The sequence below is a fragment of the Cricetulus griseus genome, chromosome 4 (genome assembly GCF_003668045.3).
Source record: "Cricetulus griseus strain 17A/GY chromosome 4, alternate assembly CriGri-PICRH-1.0, whole genome shotgun sequence".
Lineage (NCBI taxonomy): Eukaryota > Metazoa > Chordata > Mammalia > Rodentia > Cricetidae > Cricetulus > Cricetulus griseus.
In genome coordinates this window covers 77,102,828-77,128,118 of record NC_048597.1, presented here as the reverse complement: position 1 = coordinate 77,128,118, position 25,291 = coordinate 77,102,828, and the positions used below count along the sequence as shown (strand labels likewise).

General features: G+C 48.9%; 1 protein-coding gene across 1 annotated transcript in view; it reads right to left on the bottom strand.

The window, feature by feature from the left end:
* Positions 1-5,386: 5,386 nt before the first annotated feature.
* The window catches only part of LOC100769633 (kinesin-like protein KIF19), a 46,723-nt gene continuing 26,818 nt past the window's right edge, over positions 5,387-25,291 (bottom strand). Inside the window, exons 11-20 of the mRNA XM_027413398.2 lie at positions 24,142-24,316; positions 22,949-23,123; positions 19,307-19,577; positions 16,604-16,725; positions 13,134-13,261; positions 11,029-11,137; positions 10,578-10,910; positions 9,189-9,339; positions 8,273-8,380; positions 5,387-5,788 (exon numbers count right to left, since the gene is read on the bottom strand). Coding sequence (XP_027269199.2) covers positions 5,688-5,788; positions 8,273-8,380; positions 9,189-9,339; positions 10,578-10,910; positions 11,029-11,137; positions 13,134-13,261; positions 16,604-16,725; positions 19,307-19,577; positions 22,949-23,123; positions 24,142-24,316 — 1,673 coding nt within the window. The 3' untranslated portion in view covers positions 5,387-5,687. The remainder of the gene's footprint in view (positions 5,789-8,272; positions 8,381-9,188; positions 9,340-10,577; positions 10,911-11,028; positions 11,138-13,133; positions 13,262-16,603; positions 16,726-19,306; positions 19,578-22,948; positions 23,124-24,141; positions 24,317-25,291) is intronic.

The following is a 25,291-nucleotide window of genomic DNA, read 5'->3' as shown; positions in this document are numbered from 1 at the left end:
GACTCTATGTAGCTCTGGCTGACCTGGAACCAGGCTGGTCTAGAATATAGAGGTCCCCCCCTGCCTATGCCCCTGCCACCCAAGTGCTGGGATTAAAGGCATGTGTCACTCTATCTGATTGACAAACCCTACTGTACTGCATTTTATTTAGGCAGGTGTTGTAGCACTCATCTGTAATCCTAACACTTGGGCAATGGAGGCAGGATTGCAAGTCTGAGGTCAGCCTGGGCTACATAAATGTTATTTTCTATTACATATCAGCCAGAATGGTTTATGCCAGTGTAAACACTGACAACTCCAAATTCAAGTGAAACTGTAAAGCAACAGGGTATCTTCCATTGCAGGTGGAAGTGCAACATTGTGCTGCCTCTTTGAGAAGCTGTCTGGCAGTGAAATATAATTCTTTCCAGGGTTTTCAGGGAAGGCTTGCAGATGGCCCAGTGGGGAAGAGTAATGCTTGCTGAGAAAGCATTAAGGATCCAAGTTTGAATCCCAGCAACTATGTAAAAGGCTGGGCCTGGCTCCATGCATACCTATACCGTCAGTGTTGAGGAGAGAGGAGGAGTAGAACCAGGAGGCCTGATGGAATTTGCTGGCCACCAGCCTAGCTCCAGGTTCAAGTGGAGACCCCTCTCTGAAGGGAATAACATAGAATGTGATAGATTAGGGCACTCCAGGCCTTTACCTCTGCGTGGGTACATGGGCACACGTAACTGCACACACACAGGTGCTGTTCTAGCTTGCTTTCCATTGCTGTGATAACAATGGCCAAAAGCAATTTGTCAGGGGTGGGACTGGGAGTAGGGAGTGGGTATTCCAGCTTACAGGTTACATTCCATCACCCAGGGAAATCAAGGCAGGAGCTTGAAGGCAGGAAATGAAGCAGATCAATGAAGACCTGGCTTGCTTCCCCTGGCTTGCTCAACCTACTTTCTGATAAAACCCAGGCTCACTGGCCCAGTAGTAACACCACCCACATCCAGATGGGTCCTCCCATGTCAACGAACAATCAAGACTATGCGCCCACAGACATGCCCATAGGGCCAATCTGATGGAGGTAATTTCTTAATTAACGTTACCTCTTCCCAGATATGTCGAAATGTGTGGGATGTGACAAAACCATGTCAGGCAATGTACCACACACACAGATACACCTTCCTGATGACCCCACAAACCAAACCTTCTTCTAGGCATCTGTCTAAGGAACAGGGTTACCCAAAGTCAGTTTCCATGGTCTAGTGATGATGATGCTTGAGACAACCAGAATTTTCTGTTCCTTTTAAATCTGTTTGTGTGTGTGTGTGTGTGTGTGTGTTGTGCATAATGAGGGCACAGGACAATTTGCTGGATTGGTTTCTCCACCATGTAGGTTCAGACATCGAACTGAGGTTCTCAGGCTTGGCAGCAAGTACCTTTAACCCTAAGCCATCTATCTCAGCAGCTTCTGAAATGGCTAATTTATATTCTTTTCATTTCTCCTCTATTTCCAATTCCACTTCCTATAGAACAACATGCAGAAATATTCTGACTCTGAAATGACTACATGGTATCCAGACATTTATAGGTTAAAAAGAACTTGACCAACCAGCTGAAGGCACACAATTCTGTGAATGACAGAATTGGACCCTAATCCAAATTTTTGGCTCCAGAGCATGAGCTACCCAACTGTCCAATGGCTTCTGGGTAGAGAATGCACCTATCAGTAGAGGTCAATAGGGGTTGGCTATGCCCTGGAGGTTCCATTATACAGATTCTTTTGGGGGAGTTTTGTTGGGGGGCAGAGATTGTTTTGTTTTGTTTCAGTGCTGCAGATGAATGGGTTCTGAGCTAGGACATAGCTAGTAAGTGCTTTACCACTGAACCAAGCCCCCAGCCCCTCACTGGGGGATTCTAGGCAGATGCTCTACCACCAAGTCATGCCCCCAGCCCCATGTCATGTTATTTTCCTAGACTCCAAGTTCCTTTACATAGGTGAGCATCCCAGATTCTTCTTCTGTTGGCCTCATACAAAAACTTCGAGCTCCCTGGGGCCCCGAGTGTGTCTTAGACAGAGGGATGTGTGCCCAACTGGTTTCATAACCAGGGTTGTGACAGAGGAAAAGCATAAATAACTGTGGACGTTGCAAGAATGAACCAGAAAACCTCTTGGTAGTGAAGAGGCCACTGAGAGGTTCTGACACACCCTGGGCCCTAGATTGCTATGAATATCTAGAGGATAAGAAAAGGAACCATCAATGGATGGAACCACATGAAATATAAGTTTCTTCACAGCTAAAGAAACAGCAGAGCACACAGGCATCCACAGAATGGGAGATCTGGAGCTACACCTCAGACAGGGGACTGATATCCAGAAGTTACAAAAAAGAAAAAAAGACAGCTTTAATACTTAAAGAAATACAACTGCCTATTTAAAAATGGGCTAATAGAGCCAGGTGTTGGTGGCACATGCCTTTAATCCTAGCACTCAGAGGCAGAGGTAGGCAGATCTCTGTGAGTTCGAGGCCAGCCTGGTCTACAGAGCAAGCTCCAGGACAGCCAGGACTACACAGAGAAACCCTGTCTCAAAAAAGAAGAGGAAGAAGAAAGGAGGAGGAGGGGGAGGAGGAGGAGGAGGAGGAGGAGGAGGAGGAGGAGGAGGAGGAGGAGGAGAAGAAGAAGAAGAAGAAGAAGAAGAAGAAGAAGAAGAAGAAGAAGAAGAAGAAGAAGAAGAAACTGAAAGTATGGGTGGAGAAAGATGGCTCAGTGGTTAAGAGCACTGGCTGCTCTTGAAGAAGACCCAGGCCTGCTTCTCAGAACCCACACTGCAGCTTACACCCATCCTTAACTCCAGTTCCAGGGGATCTGAAACCTTCATCTGGCCTCTGTGGGCACCAGACACTCACATGATTCAGAGGCAAAATATTCATGAATTATTTTTGGAAGTTTAAAAAAAATTGTGTGTGGGTGTTTGCCCACATGTATGTCTGTGCGCCATGTGCATGCAATGCCCTTGGATCCCCTAAGCCTGGAGTCACAGATGGTTGTGAGCCACTATGTCGGTGCTAGGAATTGATCCCAATCCCTCTGGAAGAACAGCCAGTGCTCTTAACCACTGAGCCAACCCTTTAGCACAATGCTCATAAAATAAAAATTAAATCTTAAAAAAAAAAAAACTGGCAACAAATGCTGGATCTCTGTGAGTTCGAGGCCAGTCTAGTCTGCAGAGGGAGTGCCAGGAGAGGCTCCAAAGCTACACAGAGAAACCCTGCCCCCCCTCCAAAAAAAAATCACAGAACTCCATCTGCCTCTGCCTCCCGAGTGCTGGGACTAAAGGCGTGGCCCACCACTGCCCAGCTTCTTTTATTTTTTTAAGTTCATGTGTGTATAGTGTAGATACACATGTGCCACGGCATGTGTGGCGGTCAGAGGACAACTTCCCGTGTCAGTCCTCGCCTTTCAATTTGGTTGAGCCAGGGATTTCCCATTCGCTTCTCTGTATGCCAGCCAACTGGACTACAAATTTCCAGAAATTCTGTCTCCACCCCCTGCTACCCCCCCCACCAATTGGAGCACTGAGATCACAGACACACATTATATCATGTTACCAGAGTTTACACCTGCTCTGAAGATCCGAACTCAGGTCCTCACAATTGCTCAGCAAGCACTTTATCCACTGAGCCATCTTTCTACTTAACTCTCTCTCTCTCTCTCTCTCTCTCTCTCTCTCTCTCTCTCTCTCTCTCTCTCTCTCTCTTTCTCTCTCTCTCTCTTTTCCTGAGACAGGGATTTTCTGTGAAACAATCATGACTGTCCTGGCACTCACTCTGTAGATCAGGTTGGCCTCGAACTCACAGAGATCCACCTGCCTCTGCCTCCCAAGTGCTGGGATTAAATGTGTGTGCCACCACCACCCAGCTCCACCCAACTTTCTTGTTGAGTTCAGCCATGATTGATGAGTTCAAGCCTGCAGTGAGCTAGTGACATATTTCCTAATAAACATGGAAAATCTCCACAATCAAAAAGTTTGCCTGTACAGACAGATCTCTGAGTTTGAGGTCAACCTGGCCTACAGAGTGAGTTCCAGGACAGCCAGGTATACACAGGAAACACTGTCTTGGAAAAAAAAACTTGCCTATGACTATAAAGTCTTAAAGTTCACCTTACACCACATCAAAAGGTTCTTAGTGTGGGGCTTGGGGCCCACTGGACCTGAGCCTGAAGGGCCTGAGATCCCAGCTGGTACACCCACAACCACCTCACCACAGTTGAGTTGGCATCAACAGGGCTCACAGAAGCCCCAGCAAAGCCCCCAAATATAGTACCTCTCTCCCCGCAAGCAGCTTGTGAAGTCCAAATGGGCGATGGCTTCAAGGAAGCCCTAAACCACCTTCCCTGGCAGCAGGTGTCACAGCAGGGAGGGAAAGACAACCCAGCTGTAGCATCTGCCTCATGTTTCTAGGCCAGGTACACACACAGCTAAAACCTACTTCCTAGTCAGAGAAGGGACTGCCACCCACCTCCTCCACCTCCCAACCCTAAGGAGGTGAAGTCACAATCCACCCATCCCTGTCCCCTCTGTCTTGGTCCTGAAAGTTCCCAGCACAAGATAGAAAGGACAGTGTCTGCTGTCTGTTACTTTGAGAAACACCGTGACAAAAGCAGCTTGGGGAGGAAAGGGTTTATTTCAGCTTATCCATTCATCATCAAGGAAAGCCAGGGCAGGACTCAAGCATGAACAGAGGCAGAGGCAGGAACCACAGAAGAAAGCTACTTACTGCCTTGTTCTCCTTGATTGTTAGCTTGCTTGGTCATCCCACCCCTAGCCCTCTACCCTGCTCCATACCCACGTCTCAAAAGTCAAATACAAAAACCAGACAAGGAAAGGCAATGCCAATGTCTTGCCAAACATGCAACTCAATTTTGTGTCCCCTTTTCCTCCCCAGTTCTTTTTTTAGACAGAAAGCACTAGGAATGTGGCAGCTGACAGAGTGCTTACCTAGCACACACAGGGTCCTGGGTTCCATCCCCAGCTCCACATAAACCAGGTGTGGTGGCCCATGCCTATAATCTCAAAAGTTGAGAGAGGAAGGAAGAAGGACCAAGAGTTCAGGGTCATCTTCAGCTACACTGCAAGTTCAAGGCCAGCCTGAGCTACATGAGACCCCCATCTCAAATAGAGAAATAATTTATCAATAGAGCCAAACTCCTAAGCTTCTTAGGTCTTCCCCATGCAGGTCCCCAGTAAAAGCAAAGCATACATTTCTCACTAACCCTGACCATTCCTTCTCATCTCCCTCCCATCATCAGATCCCTTGTGAGCACGGCTGAGAGTGTGGAAAGCTTGAAGGTAGAATCAGGTAGCAGGAAAAAAGCCATCCTGTCTTCCCTGGTGCTGGCACCCCCAGAACCAGCTACAAGACTTCTCAGAGCTCCCATCCCATCTGAAGCTGTTCAGCCATCCCCCAGGCACCCCTGTAGCCTGAGTGTGAGCCATGGTTGTCAGTCATTGGCATCCAGGGATACGGAGTGATCCCAGAGACATCCTCAGCAACTGTAATAACCCAAGAAAGACCCAAAGACAACATGGAGTCTTGGACAGGTCCTCTGTCATGGGAGGTGACCCCAGTGTCCTATATTACTCTCCATCTCAGGTCCAGTGTTGGGGTCCACTGGAGTTGGCCTTCCAGGTAGCTGTGTCTTGCTGCCATCTACTTAGGACGCCTTGGCCTCTTTGCACTGCCACCCTGCGGCTTGGGGGGGTTATTGGGGGGCAATGGACTGTGACGCCGGCCTCTGCTGTCTGTAGACCCTGGGGAGGTGGGTGAGAGACTTTAGTTTGTGGCCAGGCCAATGAGAGAGAAGCCAACACTCACCAGACATTGAGACTTTAGCCCCAGCATGAGCACACTCACAGGCGAGGACTCCCGCTCCACATACACACATTTGAGACAGGCAGCTGACTTTATCAATACCAGAGTCCTCTTCCAGCTATCGTGTGACTTCCAAGGCTTTTCCTCCTCAACCTTCAGGCTGATGTGGCCTGCTCCTGGGTCACTTAGGACCTTCTGTTTGATAAGATGCCCAGCAGCTCTGGCCAAATTCAACAAGGATGGGGCTTATATGGGCCCTTCCCTATCCCTCACACTCAATACAATATTAAATAGACTGCCATTCAGCCAGCTTGGCTGACAAGTCAGCACCTAGAAGATCCCTTCCTCCAGAGCCTTTTAATCTTTTTGTTTATTTGTTTATTTTGATTTTATTGAGACAGGGTTTCTCTGTATTGCTTTGGAGCCTACCCTGGAACTCTCTCTGTAGACCAGGCTGGCCTCAAACTCATAGAGATCCACCTGCCTCTGCCTCCTGAGTGCTGGGATTAAAGGCGTATGTCACCACCACCTGGCTCCCTTTAATCTTTTTAAAAAATAATTTATTTTTTATTCTTATTTTATATATCTTGGGGGTTTGCCTGCACGTATGTCTGAGTAAGGGTGTCTGATTCCCTGGAAGTGGAGTTACAGACAGTTGTGAGCTGCCATGTGGATGCTGGGAATTGAACCCAGGTCCTCTGGGTTAATACTCTTAACCGCTAAGCCATCTCTCCCAAACAGCAGCATGGGGGAGGGTAATATGCAGTAGCAGGAAATGAGGTCAGACAGCAGGAAGGACTTCCCACTTGGCCCCTACCCCTCAAAATCCTGGTAGTTCAACGGCCCAGAGATATTTGACTTCATCGAATGGCTTGGTTGTCAGGTGGTTCATGAGGTGACAAGATGGTACTAAGGAAGCCAGAGGACGCTTGCCACCCCAGGAGGGGATCGGGATAGCTGTGGCTTCTCCATTTGAGATGGTGATAACATAAATATGGACACTAATGTGGCCAACCTCATAGCAGGGATTCAGTAATGCACAGGATGAGTTAGAATAATTCTTGGTTCAAGTTAAAAAAAATTAGAAGAGGTCATATGGGGAGGAAGAGGAGGGATGAGGCTGTGACCCTCAGGACTGATGCCTAGGCTGGCCATTCTCCTGTCCTGGGAGGGGCCTTAGCTGGAATCTTCTTCAGTTGAGCAAGCCACAACAGCCTTGGCTTTGGAGGAATAAGCCAGGGTGGGCAGAGGGCTAAGTGGTGCAGGTCTGTCATCCTAACACTAAGGAAATGAGGGAGGAGGATTGTGACTTCCAGGCCAGCCTACATTGTGACTATATACATGGCTGAGGAAGGTGCTGTTCTAGATCACAAATTGGGGCTGAAGTCATACAATGAAATAATACTTGTGTGCAGGATGTGTGTGCAGGTACATGTGATGTGTCTACATGACAGTAAACATCTGTGTAGAGGCCAGAGTACACTCCCAGATGTTGTTCTTTGGGTCCTAGGCTGGCTAGTGATCTCCCCATCTCTGCCTCCTCAGATCTAGGATTATAAACACAGGCCACCTCATTGGGCTTTTGTTGTGTAGATTTCAGTGATTTTTCTCTGGTCCTGATACTTGCACAGCAAGCACACACAGAGTTAACTATACACCCAACCCCAACAAGAGTGCTTTTTAAAAGAACATGGAGGATCCATATGCAGTGAGTAGGGAATGGACTCATCTGGGCGCCCATCTGCCCACCAGACACCTAATCCCTGGCTCCTGTCCCTTGGTGTCACCTCACCAAGACAGAGCTCTGAGACACCAGCCCCCCTTCTCCTCGTCCTGACCCTCAGCCTGCTCATTTCCACCCATTGACTCCACTGAGCAGGGTGCCTGCTCTATCAGTATCCGGTTCCCAGCTACATTGTCCCTGACAACATTGAAGCCTACCAACCCTCCTCTTCCAGTCTGCATCTGGCCCTTTGCCACCCACCTTGATCCTTGACCCTCAGCTTCCAGCTATTCCCTCTGGACCAGGCATCTCATTGAAAGTTAAGGGAAATGTTTGACAGTGGAGAAAAGTTCTCCATCAGGGATGCCAGGAAACTTGCTGGGACAAGGTCAGCTTGGAAAGCCACCTGGTCCCACTGTCTCCTCCCAGACAGCAGAGCAAGCTGGGCAAGGGAGACAGAGGGCTCAACTTCAGTCCAGGCTGTCCACTTGCTGCCCAGGTCATCAACCCCCAACGACCTGTCTTCTGAGAGCATTGCTGTCCTCCAAACAGTTCACAGGCATCAGAGGCCTGGAGCGTGAAAGGCTATAGTATAGGAGGCTGCTGGCTCTCTATCAAGTCTCACACAGATGGAACAGAGTGTCCAAGATGCCAGTGGGGTAGGGACAGAGGGCACAAGTTTGGAGGTACAGGCACTAACCTCGGATGTCACGTGGCAGGAGGGGAGGCCGGCTGGGGGCTGCATTGCTCTGCCACATGGCACTGGGGAAGGTGAAGCTGACCTCTGGCACATGAAGCATGCTTTCGTCTGAAGGAGACACCAGCAATAGGAAATATTATCTGTAGGGATGACCTACCAAGCCTCAGGATCAGACTAAGGAGTGGGAAAGAGATGAGCCTGCTTCCTCAGGACCTCATCTCCACAGGAGGCTGAGGGAGGATGGAAGATGAGTGAGGGCAGTGAGCAGGGCGGAGGCGGAAGAGCAACAGGGAGTGAGGAAGAGGGCAAAGAGGACGGAAAAGAAGAGGAAGAAAAAGGGTGGTTTTGGGGAAAGTATTTTGCTAAGTGGTCTGGGTTGGCTTCAATCCCTCTGCCTCAGTCTTTCAAGAACTGGAAGTACAGGCATTCATCACCCAAACAGCAATCGCTTGCTGGGGAGACAGAGTCTCAGTATGTAGCCCAAGCTGGCCTGCTCTTCCTGACACTTCTGTGTAAGCCTCCTGAGTGCTGGGATCACATGCTTAGAGTGTAATTCTTGAAGGACCACCGGGAGCTGTTGTGTTCTGTCATGTGTGTGTCGGGGGGGGGGGGTGGAAGTCAGAGGTCAATATTGGGCATCTTCCTCCATCACTCTTTACCCTTTGTTGTATGTTTTTGAGACTGGGCCTCACTGTGTAACCCTGGCTGTCCTGAAACTCACAATGTAGACAAGGCTGGGCTCTGAACTCGCAGGGATCTGCTGGCCTTTGCCTGGGATTAAGGGTGTGCACTACCCAAGCACAGTCTTCCACTTGGTTTTTGAGACAGGGTCTCTGTGTATTTATTTGGGAGCTAGGTGGCAGGCCCCCAAAGAGAAAACAACAAACAAACAAACAAACAAAAAACTACACCATACCTGTGTGAAAACTGAGGCCTGGTCTCATCTTGGAGGCCATGGGAACAGCAGGGAAAAAGCTCTTCCCTGAAGGCTTTGGTGGCTGGAGGTGTGCGGGGGACAGTTGGCTCTCGGGTGGATGTTCCGTAGAAGGCTGATGTTTCTCCGTCATCTGCAGTTTGGAAAAGGTGCACAGAAAAGGTATGCCAGAGTAACAGAACCAGCCCCAAGTAAACAAGCAAATGGATGGATGAGCCCTTTCCCTTAGGGAGGGCTTTTGGGGGTGTGTGATGCTTGGGTGGCTGCCATCCAATCTGGTAAAGGCCTGAGTGGAACAGGAAAGCAGTCACTCCCCACTAAGAGAACCCTCCTGTCTCTCACGTGGGGTACTAGGTTCCTCCTGCCTTCATGACTAAAACTGAAGCTCATTTCTGCTCCCCCCACCTTTCTCCTCTCTCTCTCTCTCTCTCTCTCTCTCTCTCTCTCTCTCTCTCTCTCTCTCTCCATGAATTCTGCTACTTCCCTTCTTTTATATTGAACAAATCAGTTGATTGCTTGCTTTATTCTTTTTGATCTTTTTGGTTTTAGTGTTTTGGACACAGAGTCACAATATGTTGCCCAGGCTGGCCTCGAACTCACAACCCTCTAGCCACAGGTTTCTGAATGCTGGCATTGAAAGCCTGCATCACAATGCCCAGTCTTCATGTCACTCTCAAGTCAGTAAATACCCTATGTTTAGCAGAGGTCAGGGATTTGGTCACCAAAGGCAGGATGTATGTTGGTCAAACCTTTGGTCATTAGCCAATACCAAATGTGAAAGCACAGAAATGGGGGGCAGTGAATTGACTTTCACATGTCACTTAGCAAACTTATCCTAAACCCAACAAAAGACCCTTTCCTTAAATTACAATACTGGCTGAGGCCACAAGTCAGTGGTAGAGCACCTGCCTAGAATGCCCCAGTGAGGGGCTGGGGTGAGTTCAGTGGTAGAGCACATTCCTGGAATCCCCCAGTGAGGGGCTGGGGGTGTGGCTCAGTGGTAGAGTTCTTGCCTAAAGCATGCAAGGTCCTAGATTCTATCCTTAGTACCACAGAAGGAAGGAAGACAGGAAGGAAGGAAGGAAGGAAGGAAGGAAGGAGGGAGGGGAGGGAGGGAGGGAGGAAGGAAGGAAGGAAGGAAGGAAGGAAGGAAGGAAGGAAGGAAGGAAGGAGAAAGAAATTTAATACTGAATTGATACGTGGAAGTTCTCAGGTCACAGAGCAGCATTTCTAGAGTTATAACTGCACAAAACATTAGTGGACCCTGTGATTTTGGGTCAGGCAGTGGGCTCAGGCAGAGTGCCCATCTGCCCTCGCTGCCCTCTTCTTCTCCCAAGCTATACCCTAGCAACCAAACAGATATCTCCATACTTGTTGCAGGCTCCAGGTGAACGAGGGTGACCGCTTCCTCCCTGCCTTCCTCTCCAAAGAGCGGTCTCTGCTGGGGCTGGCATGGGGCCACCTCCAGTCTGCAGGGCTAGGGTCCCTGGAGTCCAGGCAGCTGCCCTCTTTGTCATACACTCTGCAGCGACGGCTGGCTGCTATGAGGGCAATACTCTTGGTGCCCAGGGCCATCTCCTTGAGGGCCTGGACACTCATAGGGGGGCTGCTCATCTCTCCTGCCGGCTGTGGGGTTCTCAGCTCCAAACCAGCCGTGGGCTGCAATCTGGAGACCAGGTTCTTTGCTCCTAGAGCATTTGACTTCTGTGAAAGAAAAGCACAGGCCACCCGCAGCCACTATAGCCACAGCATGGGATTCCAGAAGCGGTCCTTCCCCATGCATTCTAGGGGCCTCCCTCTAGCTAGCACCCTGCATACCAACCTCAAGCATGGGTGGTGTCAGCAGGATGCGGAGGGCTGGTGGAGGGAGAAGTGAGTCTTGCTTCCCAAGTCTCCACAATGGAGTGCTCTTTGAGGACTTGTTCCCATCACTGTGGATGAAACAGGAGACACTCTGGAACCCCTGGGTAAGTCACAGCCTGGGTACCTAGGATCCAGTCTCAGCTGCTGTTCCAGTCCAGAGCACTATGGTCCATGCACTGGGCAAGATGCTGGCCTCAGCTATGTTGCTGTGGCTGGGACCATGCTGGCTCATCCACGCTGGTCACCTACTATGGGTATCCAGGGGACAGTGAGCACTGCCCTCTATACGAGGTGGAGAAAGACAGCCATGATGTTCAGTCTGGGTTTGTCAAATTAATCTGATATAGACTCACCACTTAAATGACTCTTGGGTGTGTCTACGAAGGGTTATCTAGATGGGGTTTATTGAGGTGGGAAGACCCACTCTAAATCTGAGTGGTACCACCCCATGGGTTGGGGTGTCCTGGTCTAGATAAAAAAATGAGCTGAGCATCAGCATCTGTCCCCCTGCTTTTTAACTGTGGATGTCATGCCTTCTCCACCATAATGGATTGTACCCTTAAACTGTGGCTCGGCAAGAGCACCCGTCTAGAATCCCCCATAAGGGACTAGGATCATGGATCAGTGGTAGAGCACTTGTCTAGAGTCCTCCAGTGAAATCCTAGGACCTGGCTAGATTCAGTCCCTAGTTACTGCAAGGGGGAAAGGATGGGCCTGTCACTCTCCTAGTACAGTGCTTGCCTCACAAGCACAAAGCCCTGGGCTCCATCTGTGTGAATCGGATATGCCTGTAATCCTAGCACTGGTGAACTTAAGGCCAGCCTAGGCTAACACGAGAGCCTGTCTTGGAAAAAAAAAAACAATCAATAAACAAAAACAAAATTTAAAAGAAGATATTGAAGTCACCTTTGTGCTGTCCCCCTCCCTCTCTTTCCTGGCTCAGCATGGAAGGACACAGCAAGAAGGCAGCCATCTTCCATCCAGGAAGAGACCCTCACCAGGCTCCCTCACACCTCTGGCAGGCTGAGCTTGGACCTCCAGCTTCCATACCTGTGAGACAATTCATGTTGCTTAAACTGCCCAGAATATGGCGTTTTGTTAAGGCAACTGGGGTGACAAGAAGGTCACACAAATTGGTCAGATGTGAACTCTTTTTTTTTTTTTCAAGACAGGGTTTCTCTGTGGCTTTGGAGGCTGTCTTGGAACTAGCTCTTGTAGACCAGGCTGGTCTCGAACTCACAGAGATCCACCTGCCTCTGCCTCCCAAGTGCTGGGACTAAAGGCGTGCACCACCACGGTCCAGCAGATGTGAACTCTTAAATTTACAAAAAGAACCTGTGGGCGTTTCACTTGGGTGAGTTTTCGTCTTGGAGAGTGCCACAGGAAAAGAGAACAGAGGAGGAAGGGGAGGAAGGCTTCAGGGGCAAGGCTAATGGCACTGAACACACTCAGGACAAACACCAAGGAATCGATAAGGTCACTTCCAGCCTCAAACTCATCAAATGCCTCAGCTCACCACTGTTCCATGCAGCCAGTACCTCCTGTGATGAGTTTACTATTCTGTAAATGTGTATATATATGCATGTATGGGTACATATGTCTATGCAGGGGTACATGGAGATATGCATGTGTGTTCTCCAGCACATGAAGGACAGAGGACAATATCAACTGTCATTCTCCAGACATCATTCATCTTGTTTTTGTGAAATGGAGCCGGGAACTCACCAAGTCTGTGAACTCCAAGATGGCTGCCTGTCTCCACCTCCTCAATGTAGGGAGGGTAACGTACACGTCCTATCCTGCCCAGTTATTTTATGTAGATTCTGGGATTGAATTCTGCTCACTGTGCTTGCAAAGTAAGCCCTTTCCCCCATAGAGCTCTCGCCTCAGCACCTTGTTTATTTAAGACAGGCTCAGAAGGAGGACATGAGACAGGTCTCCAGAGGAGGGGACATGGACTCAGAGGTGAGCCCCTGGCTGTGTGTCAGTGGAGCTTCTGAGAACTACAGCCTCAACTCCACCCAGGACCTGATATCTTCACTCTTGCCCAGGCTCTGTGCCCACCTGTCTCTCTCTAGGAGCATCTGAGGCAGCTCAAACGTGGCACCCCATGGGAGGTCCCGCCTTTCACCTGGAGGCTCTCCACTGGTGTCCTCAGGTGGTGGGGGTGATATGTTCATAATGGGGCCATCCTGGAAGCAGAGGAGAAGAGTCAGGACACTGAGGGCACAGGAGACTGTGTCACCACGCTGAAGGTCTCTAATGGGCCATGGGAAAGCTGGCGTACTCCCTCCACCAGGCTTCAAAGGAAGCCATGAGCCAGGGGACACCAGCCAGGGCTCCTTAACCTGTATACATCATGGGAACAGGAGAAGCTCCATCTTCATTTACAGGAGGTTTCCAGGACAGTCACTCTCCAGCCCACAGTATGACAGTGTCCCAGGGACTAGGGAGGGGAGAGGAACTAGTATTTAATAAATGGATGTTAGACTCCAGGAAAACTCAGGCCTCCAGGGTCCCAGACCAGGACTTCGGTCACCCCAATCATCAGGCAGATTCGAAAACTTGCTGCAAACTGCATGAGGCTTTATTGTTGCTTAACGAGCTAACCCCATGTTAGCTCGGGTCTTTCACCCACCTGCCATGGCGGAAGGCTAGCAAAGATGGCTCAAACCTGCTGCCAAGAGATCTTGTAGGGCAGCGTAAGGGGAGTGACTAGGGGTACGCACAGGCTCAGGATTGGTGTGCCTCCAGGCTTGGAGGGCTTGCCCTGTGTTGATTGGTCAATTGGTTGTTATGGCCCATAGGCCATCCCAGGGTGGTTGCTATGCTCTGTGCGTCATTGCTGTGCGCTTGTCGGTAAAGCACCCCCAGAGCCATAAAGCATAGAGCCACCAGCTAACTTCTGATTTGGTTCCTTGCTACAAGGCAGGGATCTGACTTTCTAGTGACTAGGACAAGGTCAGACAAGCTATTATGGCTACTGAAATGGGGAGCTGGTCCCTTCATGGAGAATTTTGGTTTGGGAAGAAGAGAAAGTTCTAGAAGATGAAAATGGCTTCACAGTGGAGTGGATTTGTTTAGTGCTATGGAAGTTGTGGTGGCATACATCTTTAATCCCAGCACTCAGAAGGCAGAGCCAGGGGGATCTCTGTGAATTCAAGGCAAGTCTGGTCCATAGTGAGTTCCAGGCAAGCCAGGGTACATAGTGATACCTTGTCTCAAACAGACAAAAATAAACAAAATACAAATAGCTAGAATGGTGGTAGAACACTTGCCTAGAATATGTAAGGTCCTGAGTTAACCCCTCAGTACTTCCCCTGTCTTTGTTATGGTTTCTATTGCTTCAATGAAACACCATAACCAAAAAGCAAGTTGGGAAAGAAAGGGTTTATCTGGCTTACACTTCAGCATTGCTGTTCATTACTGAAGGAAGTCAGGACAGGGACTCAAAATGGGGCAGGGTCCTGGAGGCAGGAGCTGATGCAGAGGCCATGGAGTGAAGCTGCTTACTGGCTTTCTCCTCATGGCCTGCTCAGCCCGCCTTTTTATAGAACCCAGGACTAGCAGCCCAGGGATGGTACCACCCACCATGGACTGGGCCCTCCTCCATTGATCACTGAATGAGAAAATGCCTTCCAGCTGGATCTCATGGAGGCATTTTCTCAGCTGAGGCTCCTTCCTCTGATGACTCTAGCTTATGTCAAGTTGACACACAAAACCACCCAGTACAGCCCTCTCCCCAAAAACAATGATACATTTTATGCATAGCTTCCCGTGCCAAAAAAGAAGGAGAAAGGATGGGAGAGAAGAGAGAAAGATATTGTAATGGATGCTTTGAATTGTCAACTGGAAACAATTTAGAATCCTATGGAAAGAGTATCCATGAGAGCCTGTCTAGACCAGGGGGCCTGTGGGCATGTCTGTGGGAATTGTCTTGATTACATTAATTGATGTGGGAAGACCTAGCCTCAAAGTGGGCAGCATCATTCCCTGAGTCCTGGACTGTGAAAAAGGAACAGCACAAGCATGTGTTCGTTTTGTCTGCTCTTGATTGTAGATGTGACTAGTTCAAGTTTCTGCCTTGACGGTGATAGACCAGAACTGGAATAGGCCCAATAAACCCTTCCTCCCTTACAGGTGCTTATATGCGAGCATTTTATCACAGCAACAGAGATGAAGCCAGAACATATGCAGGAGGAGAGGGGAGAGGGGGAGGGAGGAAGGAGGAAAGAAAAAAGAAGGAAAAGGGGGGCTGGGATGTAGCTGAGTCACTAAAGTGCTTGCCTTGAAAGCACAAGGACCCCAGCGAACTCTAGAACCCATGTAAAAAGTAAATGCTAGGCAAAGAGCATGGGGCGGGGATGGATCAGTAGATAAAGCTTTTGCTGTGCAAGCATGAGGACCTGAGGACCTACACAAAAGTCAGGTGAACAGGATGCCACAGTGCTCAGGAGGCTCTGGTTCGCAATACCCGTGTGTGCACTATGAATCTGTATGTGTATACACATGTTCATATGCACATGTGGGAGAACAGAGCATCATGCAGAGGGCAGAGGTAGACTTTAGTTGTTTTACTCAACTATCCTCCTTTTTCTTTTCTTTTCTTTTCTTTCTTTCTTTCTTTCTTTCTTTCTTTCTTTCTTTTTTTTTTTTTGAGACAGGGTCTGTCACTGAACCTGGGGCTCATTGATGGGGGAAGTGCTTCTGTGTATGTGTTTATCATCTTATTAGATGATAAATAAAGTACTGTTTGGCCAATGAGGCAGCAAGTTAGGTGGACTAGGAGTCAAGGAGGATTCTGGGAAATGTAGTAAAGAAGTGATGATCTGCAGGAAATGACATGGCAGGGAGACTCATATATAAACAAGGGCAAGAAGGAAGTGGGCCCCTTCTCTCTTCCTCCAGAGTCACCATGTGATCCTGGGATGAGGATGCCATGGAAGGCATCCGATAAGATAAATCTTATAAAATATATAAATTCATGATAATTAAGACTGAGCTAACATAAGAGAACCCTAGTCATTGGCCAAGCAGTATTTGTACCTAACATAAGTCTCTGTATATTATTTGGGGCCCTAACTTGGTGGCAGAACTCGGGCAGCTAGTGGAAAGTGCCCACGTGGCGATAGGGCTCAGGTGGCTTTTGGCAGAAAGATTTATCATAACAGCTCATCAATTCAGCAAGAATGGCTGCTCACTGACCAATAGGGATCCACCTATTTTTGTCTCTCCAGCATAGGACGGTGTGTCCAGGGCCTTGGGTCCCTATGCTCACACAGTAAGCACATCACTGACTAAGCCATCTCCCTTGCTCATCCTCTGGTCCTGGTCCCTGGCTGACTGTGCAGCCTGTGGCTCAGCATGTGCTCCACCTGGAATTGACTCTGGGTACCTGGTACATGGGTGTCTCTTTAGTTACCTTCCCCATTTCCTTGGTGCCCAGCATGGCCAGCACTGGTTGGCCTAGGGCAAAGAATCATGGGATTTTGTTGATAATAGCCCTAACCAGAGGTGGAGGAAGTGAGACTCACTCGGATCGAGCTGGACATCACCGAGAGCTGCAGCAGCAGGCGGTCCAAAGTGCCTTCACCCAGTTCCCGGAGGTACAGTCGGTACTGCTGCTCCAGGAGTTCTGAGGCTGAAATGCCACTGTCTGAAGAAGCAAAGAGAGCAGCCATCAGAATGTAGTACAACACACCACCTCAAGCCAGGTGCCACAAAGGGCAACACCCTTCCTGGAATGCTTGAAGGAAGTTTTTCTTCTCCAGTATACTGTCTTTTATATTCCATTCCAATTTAACTTTTTTTTTTTTTTGAGACAGGGTCTCATGTTGCCCAGACTGGCCTTGAACTCACTGTGTAGCTCCAGATAACCTTGAACCTTTAAGTGTTGGGATTACAGGTGTGTGCCACCATACTTGGTTTCTACAGTGCTGGGAATGGAACCCAGAGCCTCATGAATGCTAGGCAAAGCACTCCACCAACTAGGTGGCATCCCCAGTCTATTTCATTTTTTATGATGATTTTGTGTGTGTGTGTGTGTGTGTGTGTGTGTGTGTATGTGTGTGTGATAATGAAGATGAGTTCAGGGTCTTTTAGGGGCAGGGTGTGGCCTGGGTCTCACTGTGCAGACATGGCTGGCTGAGAACTCACCATGTAGACCAGGGTGATCTTGAACTCACAGAGATCTATAGACCTCTTCCTCCTGAGTGCTCAGATTAAAAGCACACACCATTACACTTGGCAAATCCTGTGTGTCAAACATGCTAAGCAAATACTCTACCATTGAGCTACACCTCAGCTGAAGTTTAAAATTCTTTTTCTGGCTAGGCAGTGGTGGTACATGTCTTTAATCCCAGTGCCTGTGAGGCAGAGGCAGGTGGATTCCTAAGCTCAAGGCCAGCCTGGTCTAGAGCAAGTTCCAAGGCAGCCAAGGCTACACAAAGAAACCCTCTTTCTATAAATTAAATAAAAAAAGAAAGAAAAGAAAACTGTACACGAATATTTTCTGAAGCGTTGTTCATAATAGCCATAGATGAGGACAACACTAACAGATGAGCTTTTACACACGGGCTGTCCATGTGTTGGAATATGACTCAGCTATGAAAACGAATGACAGTATGGTGTCTGCTACAACATGAATGAGTCTAAGAAATGTTATGTACTAAGTGAAAGAAATCAGACACCAAAGACCACGATTGAATTCACAGGAAATATCCCAAACAGGTAAAACCACAGAGCTAGGGAAATGATTGGGGTCCCTGCTCTTAAGGGAGACCTGAGGCAGGAGGATGGTATGTTAATGGACAGCCTGAGTTACACAATGAGATCCAGTCTTGGAGAGAAAGAAAGGGCTGGAAAGATAGTTATGTGGGGCAAGTACTTGCTGCTCAGATTTGAAGACATCAGTTGGGTCCCTAGTACCCACATAAAAGAGTGGGAATGGTGGTATGTGACTTTAACTCCAGCAATGGGCAGACAGAGACAGGAAGACTCCTGGGGCTTGCTGGCCAGCTAAGCTGACCTACTCAGTGAGCTTCAGGTTCATTATGAGACCCTGTCTCAAAATCCAAGGTGGTCTGTTATACAAGAAGATACTTGGATGTTGGCCTCTGTTCTCCACACGTGCACCCATAGGTACATGTGAACATATACAAACACACACATATAATGCAAAATAAATCAAATATTTTTAAAAAGTGAAGACAAGGCTGGGCGTGATGGTGCACACCTTTAATCCCAGCACTCAGGAGAAAGAGGCAGTCAGTTCTCTGTGACTTTAAAGCCAATCTGGTCTACATAGCAAGTTCCAGGCCAGCCAGGGCTACATGGTGAGACTCTATCTCAAAATAAACAGCAAAAAAGCTGGAGCTGGTCACTAGGGTAGCTGAAGTAGGACAGTTATGAGTTTGAAGACAGCCCGAGTTAAGCAATGTAACCCTGGGAAGAAAAGGAAGAAGAAAGAAGATGGAGGGGGAAAGGAAAGGGAGGGAAAGAAGGGAAAAGGAGGGTAGTAGGGAAGGTGGGAGGGATGGACTGGGTACAGGGAGCCAGCCACAAGAAGCAGGATGGTGGCAGGATAGTGTCTGTGCTATACTCTTGGGGACTGTCCTATGTGTTCAGACAAAGAGTGTTTTTGCTTATCTATGGTGCTGGGAATCGAACTCAGGGCTTTAGGCTAGCTAGGTAAGTACTCTACCAATGAGCTATGTCCCCAGATCTTCCATCTTGTGTGTGTGTGTGTGTGTGTGTGTGTGTGAGAGAGAGAGAGAGAGAGAGAGAGCATGTGTATTTAGGACATGGTCTCCCATTAGCCTGGAACTTTGCCAAATAGGTTAAGCTAGCCAGCCAGCTCCAGGGATTCACCTGTCTACACTTCCCATCTGGCTATCAATGGGACACTCGGCTTTTTTTTGTTTTGCTTTGTTTTGTTTTCTTTGTTTCTTGAGACAGGGTTTCTCTGTGCAGCTTTGGAGCCTGTCCTAGAACTCACTGTGTTGACCAGGCTGGCCTTGAACTCAGAGATCCACCTGCCTCTGCCTCCAGAGTGCTGGGATTAAAGGTGTGTGCCACTACCACCTGACCACACTCAGCTTTTTAATGGCTTCTGGGGCTCAAGTCCCCACACTTGTAAACACTTAACTGACTGAGCCATCTCCCTAGCCCTTGTCCTGTGGTTTCTCTTTTTAGAATGCAGTATCATTAGTTGATCCCACACACCAAGCTGGCCTTACCCTGCATCAGCTGCCGCTGCCCCTGGATAACCTGCTCACACAGCATCCGGTGCTGGTGATAGCGCTGGATCACGAAGTCCTTCTGGCAGAGCAGGTTCTTGCGGCACAAGTTGTCAGCCTGCAGCTCTGTGTTCTCCACCTCCAACTGGTGGGCCCTGCACAGCAGCTGCAGCACCTCCCGCTGGTCCTCACTGGTCACCTGCCTGGGCAGCAGCTTCTCCATCTGTGAGGCCTTCTGCTTGGCATGGGCCAGGCGCTGCTCTAGACCAGCCTGTGGGAAGACAAGGACAGCTCAGGGCAAGCACTGACACCAGTTAGTCAACCTCATGAGACATGCGGCAACCAGTCCTAATGATGAACTCCTAGGAGGGCTAATACTGGTGAGGTCCATTTGACACGCCTACAACCTCCTAGAAGACACCTGTGAACAATAATGTGAATTAGGTAGCATATGGCCATGCCAATGAGGGATTATGTTGATTAGGAAACCCACCTTAAACATAGGACACACTATTCCCTAAGCTGGAGTCCTGGACTGAATAAGGAGAAAGCAAACTGAGCACCAGCATCTCTCTCTCTCCGCTTCCTGACTGTGGACACAATGTGAGCAGCCCTGCAACCATGCCTTTCCACCATGATAGACTGTGCTTGAACTAGGACCTAAAATAAACTTTTTCTTCCCCAATTGTACAGGAATTCTGTAGTCTCAGAGCCATACAATACAGGAGATTCGGGGCTGGTGAGATGGCTTAGCAGTTAAGAGCACATACTGCTCTTATAGAGGATATAAGTTATGTCTCCATTACCCATAGCCGGTGACTTACAGCTACCTGTAACTCTAGCTCTAGGGGATCTGATGCCCTCTTCGGGTCTCAGTCATCTGCCCTCACATGCATATACATTCACACACATATAGATACATAAATAAAAATATTTTCCAAGGAAAATATGGGAGCTTTATAGGCAGGGTGTTGGGAACTTTGCAGAAAATGCAGCCATCCGCTCTAGAAGCATACCACCCTGAGAAACCCCTAATAAACTCATTTCATTTCTCAAGCAGAACTTGGATGAGTCTTCCTCCTCTTCCTTCTCCTCTCCCCTACCCCTGCCTTCTTTTTTTGGCCAGAGTCACATAGCCCAGGCTAGCCTCAAACTCACTATGTAGCTGAGGATGACCTTGAACTCCTGGTTCTCCTGTATCCAGAGTGCTAGGATTGCAGGTGTGCACCACCAAGAGTCCAGTTTATGCAGTGCTTGTGATGAACCTGGGACTCTATGCAGACTGGACAGGAGCACTGCCAGATGATCCACATTCCCAGCCCCTGAATGAGTCATGGGCTGTTAGTGCTGCTCCAGTTTGGGGGTAACTGTTAACGGTAACTTCATATCTCTCAGAAATGCAAGCTTATCTACCCACCCCATCTGCTCTTCCCTGCAGAAACCACAGTGGGGACTCTTGACCACCTTTTCTACTCACTTCTCTTATCTCCTCAACCACCCTAGCACTTCTGTATGGGGCCATGTGTGCTGTGGAGTGGCAGGTCCTCCTACTGGGAACTACAAGTGGCAAACCACCTTTCCAATGCCAGGAAACAGACCCACCTACCTCACACTGTGACATGCCTCCAGGGTGTCCCATAGCACAAAGCGGTGGGCCACACTCCAGGTCCTGATTCTCTCAATCAGCACGTGAGGGGACACAGGGAGCGCTCAGTCCCAGCTTGTCTACTTTGGCCTCCTGAACTGCTCACCCTGTGTAAAATGATCTGGGAGCCCTTGAGACCCACATATAGCCTGTAGCCCAGTTCTGCATACCCACCAGGCAAGGCCCCAGCTCTCTGCACATAGCTATGGGTATATGCTTGCTTCTATATGTGTGTGTATGTTCTGTATGCTCGTCACAAGGGTGTGTGTGTGTGCACTTGATGGAGATGCTAATGGCTCCTATAAAACACCCTCCCAGCAATCTGTATCCCTGCATACTGGAGTCTGCTCAGGTGACTCAGCTAACTCCACATGGCCCCCAGAGAGTCACATGGGGCTCAGGCTGCCTTGTGCTCCCAGAGTCTCGGTCCCCAATGGATGGGCAGATAACAGCTGCAGGAGATGTATTATGCCACCTTCCTTCTGATCAGGGATTGATTTCACCCTTTCCTCCAAACTCCTCCCTAAGCAGCCTCCCCTCAGAGTCCTCCCCAACTCCATCCAGACTCCTCTAAAGCCCTCTTCCATTCCCTTTCATACAGCCTCCTGAGTTCCTAACTCCATTGCTGAAAAGCAGCCCCTCCTCTGCCCACTTGCACCTGTTGCAATGACTGTAGTTGCTTCGACAAGTCACACCTGTGTATCTTCCTCTCAGTTCTGAGCTCAGGGCACATGGCTAGTTTTAATTAAAGCTCCAGGGCCTGGCCTCCAGCTAGACATTTAAAACCTTGAATTTTGCTTAATTGTTCATTTTTTGACTGACAGGCTCACCCCTGCAGGCTCCTGACTGACAGGCTAGCCACTGTTGCCACAGACTGACAGGCTAGCCACTGCAGGCTCCTGACTGACAGGCTCACCACTGTAGCTTCTGACTGAAAGGCTCACCTCTACAGGATCCTGACTGACAGGCTCACCACTCCTGATCGACAGGCTAGCCACTGTAGCTCCTGACTGACAGGCTAGCCACTGAAGCTCCTGACTGAAAGGCTCACCACTCCTGACTGACAAGCTAGCCTCTTCAGGTTCCATCACTTGTTGATACCTGAATTTGCCCTTGGGGTTCATGCCATCTAGCTGATGGACATCACTGGCTTAGACAAGAGGCATCTATCTTTCTTATTTTTAAAAGCCATAGAGAGTCTAATCGTTAATTTGAAGTGAGATGGCAGGAACCTAGACTGCAGTGGGCAGGTGTAGCAACATGAAGGGCCTCTTGTTTGGTTACATAGCTTTAAAGAGAATTAAACGATGCCTACTTTTAACAATCTGACATCACCGGACACTTTCCCTACTCTCTAAGGACACACCTGCCAGCATTTAGCTAATGAGCCGCCCAGTTCCTGGCATCACTGGCCTTCCCCAAAGCTTCCTCAAGCAAGAGTTTTATACTCTTCCTAAATCACATTTACTGGCTAGCCAGCTATTACATAAACAGCTCTTTAAAAAAAAAAAAGGTTTATATTTTTTGTTTTTTGGTATTTTTTTTAGACAGGGTTCCTCTGTGTGGCCCTGACTGTTCTGGTACTCGCTCTGTAGACCAGGCTGGCCTCAAACTCACAGAGATCTTCCTGCTTCTGCCTCTCAAGTACTGGGATTAAAAGTGTGCACCACCACCACCTATCTTTTTTTCCTTCGAAGACAACGTCTTCTGCATCCAGTCTGACCAAGGATGATTGTAAACTTCTGATTCTCCTGCCTCTACTTCCTGAGTGCTGTGATTACAGGTGTCTAGTACCACACCTGTTTCTGAAGATAGAACCCTGGGCCTTGTGCTTGCTAAGCAAATCTCTACCAACTGAGCTACATCTCTGAGTCTGAGACTCAGGTGGCTGTGACCACATAGCTAGCTGTGTTTCATGGGATGACCTGGAATCTCAAAGTGTTGCCCAGCTCAGACAATAAGCGCTATTGCTATGGCTGTGTATCCCTCTTCCTCACCTTGAGGGCTGCCGTTTTCCGCTGTTCAGCCAGGAGCAGGTTCACCTCCTCTCTAGCCAGAGCCACCTCCGGGGGCTCTGAAGCCTCCACCTCCTCTCCATCAGCATCCCCTGGCTCCTCATCCTTCTCACTGTTTTCCATGTTTGCATGATGGTGGGTCTTCTCCCGCTCCCAGCTGCAGCCAGGACACAGGTATCAGGGGTCCATCAAGCCTGATCGGAGAGTTCTACATCTCACACCCAGAGCCCTCCAGGCCTGCTCATGGCATGGGAAAATGATGGAGAGGAATCATGTCTCCTCATATCTTCTCCACATATGTATCCATCCCTATGTAGACCAGGCTGGCCTTGAACCCAGCGATCTATCTACCTGCCTCTGCCTCCAAAGTGCTAGAATTAAAGGCGTGCGCCACAGCATGGCTGTGATTGCCTTGTTAAAGTTTAGAATGACTGCAGTGTAGGCACTGTGCTGCTCATGTAATTGAAGAGAGAGGAGGAAGGTAAGTACAATGATGACAATGACCATGATAAACAGTGATGTACAGTTGTCGTTCCAGCAATCAGGAGGCAGAAGCAGGAAGATCACAAGTTCCAGACCAGCCTGAGTTACATAGCAAGACCTTGTTCCAAACAAAGGGGGTGAAAGGAAGAAGAAAGGGAGAGGAGGGGAGGGGGCTGAGAAGAGAGGGAGGGAGGGGGAAGAGAAGAGGAAGGGAATTACAGGGAGAAGCAAGAATAGAGAGTGAAAAGAAGCAACGGGTTTGAGTGTGACAATGCTGTTTGAAGTCACCCTAAGTGGGCGGCCATGTGTCCAGGTTTCTGCAGGGCAGCTGGCGGGGCACCCACTGTCCCAGGGTAGTGATCACTAGAACCCCGTTCACCTTCGGATGCCTGGTGTGGATGGTAGGCATCCCTGCTATTCTCTGCACAGGGTCACGCTACCTCCAGATCACAGATGCATATGGGTAAGTGAACCGTGGGAGAGAGATTGTGTTAACATTTACTGACCCCCTGGGCTGGCTCTAAACCCCAGTGATAAGAGGTCCAAGGGATCTAGAAGTATCTCCTGCTTGGCCCAGCTTACCTATAGGGTCACATAACAGGACCTGCAGATGGTAGCAACCAGCAGCCCCCTCTGTTCCCTGGCTTCCCTTCCCTTAGGGGATGTGCTGTGCCTAGCAACAGAGCACTCACTCTGCAATGGTCAGTAGGTGGCGAGACATGTCTATGTGCAGCTCAATGTTGGCATTCTCCAGCTCCACAAGGCTGCGCCGCATCTCCATCTGCTCCTTGAAAGCCCCAATAAGCTGTGCCCGGATCTTGTTCATCTGTAGACGACTGTCCTCCTCTGCATCATGGGGGATTGTGACTGTAGGTGGGAAGAGGGCTGGCTGGGATGAACTCCACGCTCACTCATTAAAATGAGCCACGACCCGTGGACATGTGTGGATGGATGGAGGATGGGTGGGTGTGTAGTAAGAGGATGTGTAGATGCATAGGTGGATGGATGGGTAGGTAATTGATGGTGCATAAATTGATAAATGGATGTTTTTTTATAGACAGATGTATGTGTGGGTGGATGGATGGATGCATGGGTGGATATGTGGGTGGGTGGCTGCATGGGGATGTAGATGGATGGATAGATAAGAAGGCAGAGGGATGACTGACTGGGGGGTGGGTGGGTAGATGAATGTGTATTTGGGTGGACAGATGGATGGGGAAATAGATGGGTGGATAAATGGATATGAGAATAGATGGATGAATAGATGGAGGGATGTATATGAGGGTGAATTGCGCATGTATGGAGAGGGATGGTGGATGGATAGATGGGAAGACAAGTGGGTGGATGAACATGCATTTGGGTGGACGGATGGATGGGGAAATGGGTGAGTGAATGGATGAATGGATAGAGAAAAGATGTGTGGATGGCAGTTGAATGGGTGGCATATAGATGGGTAAGTGGAAGGATGGTAGATGGGTATATCTCAGGTCTCACTTCTCTTTGAAAGCCTTAATCTTTTGTCTAGTTGTTACATTACCCACTTAATACACATTTCATATTCCCCAGCACTTTATTTTTACCTAGTCCAAGAAGCGAAAGCTATTTCAGCTTACACCGATGTTTCCCAAAGTATTTGAGACTTTTTGATATGTTCACTGCCACTAAGAATTCTGTGTGGCTGGCAAGATGGTTCAGTGGGTAAAGGTGCTTGCAGCCAAGCCTCACAATCTAAATTTAATCCCACAGAACCCACATGGTAGAAGTAAACCAATTCCTGCAAGTTGTCCTGTGATCTACACACATACTCACACATATGCAAACACACACACACACACACACACA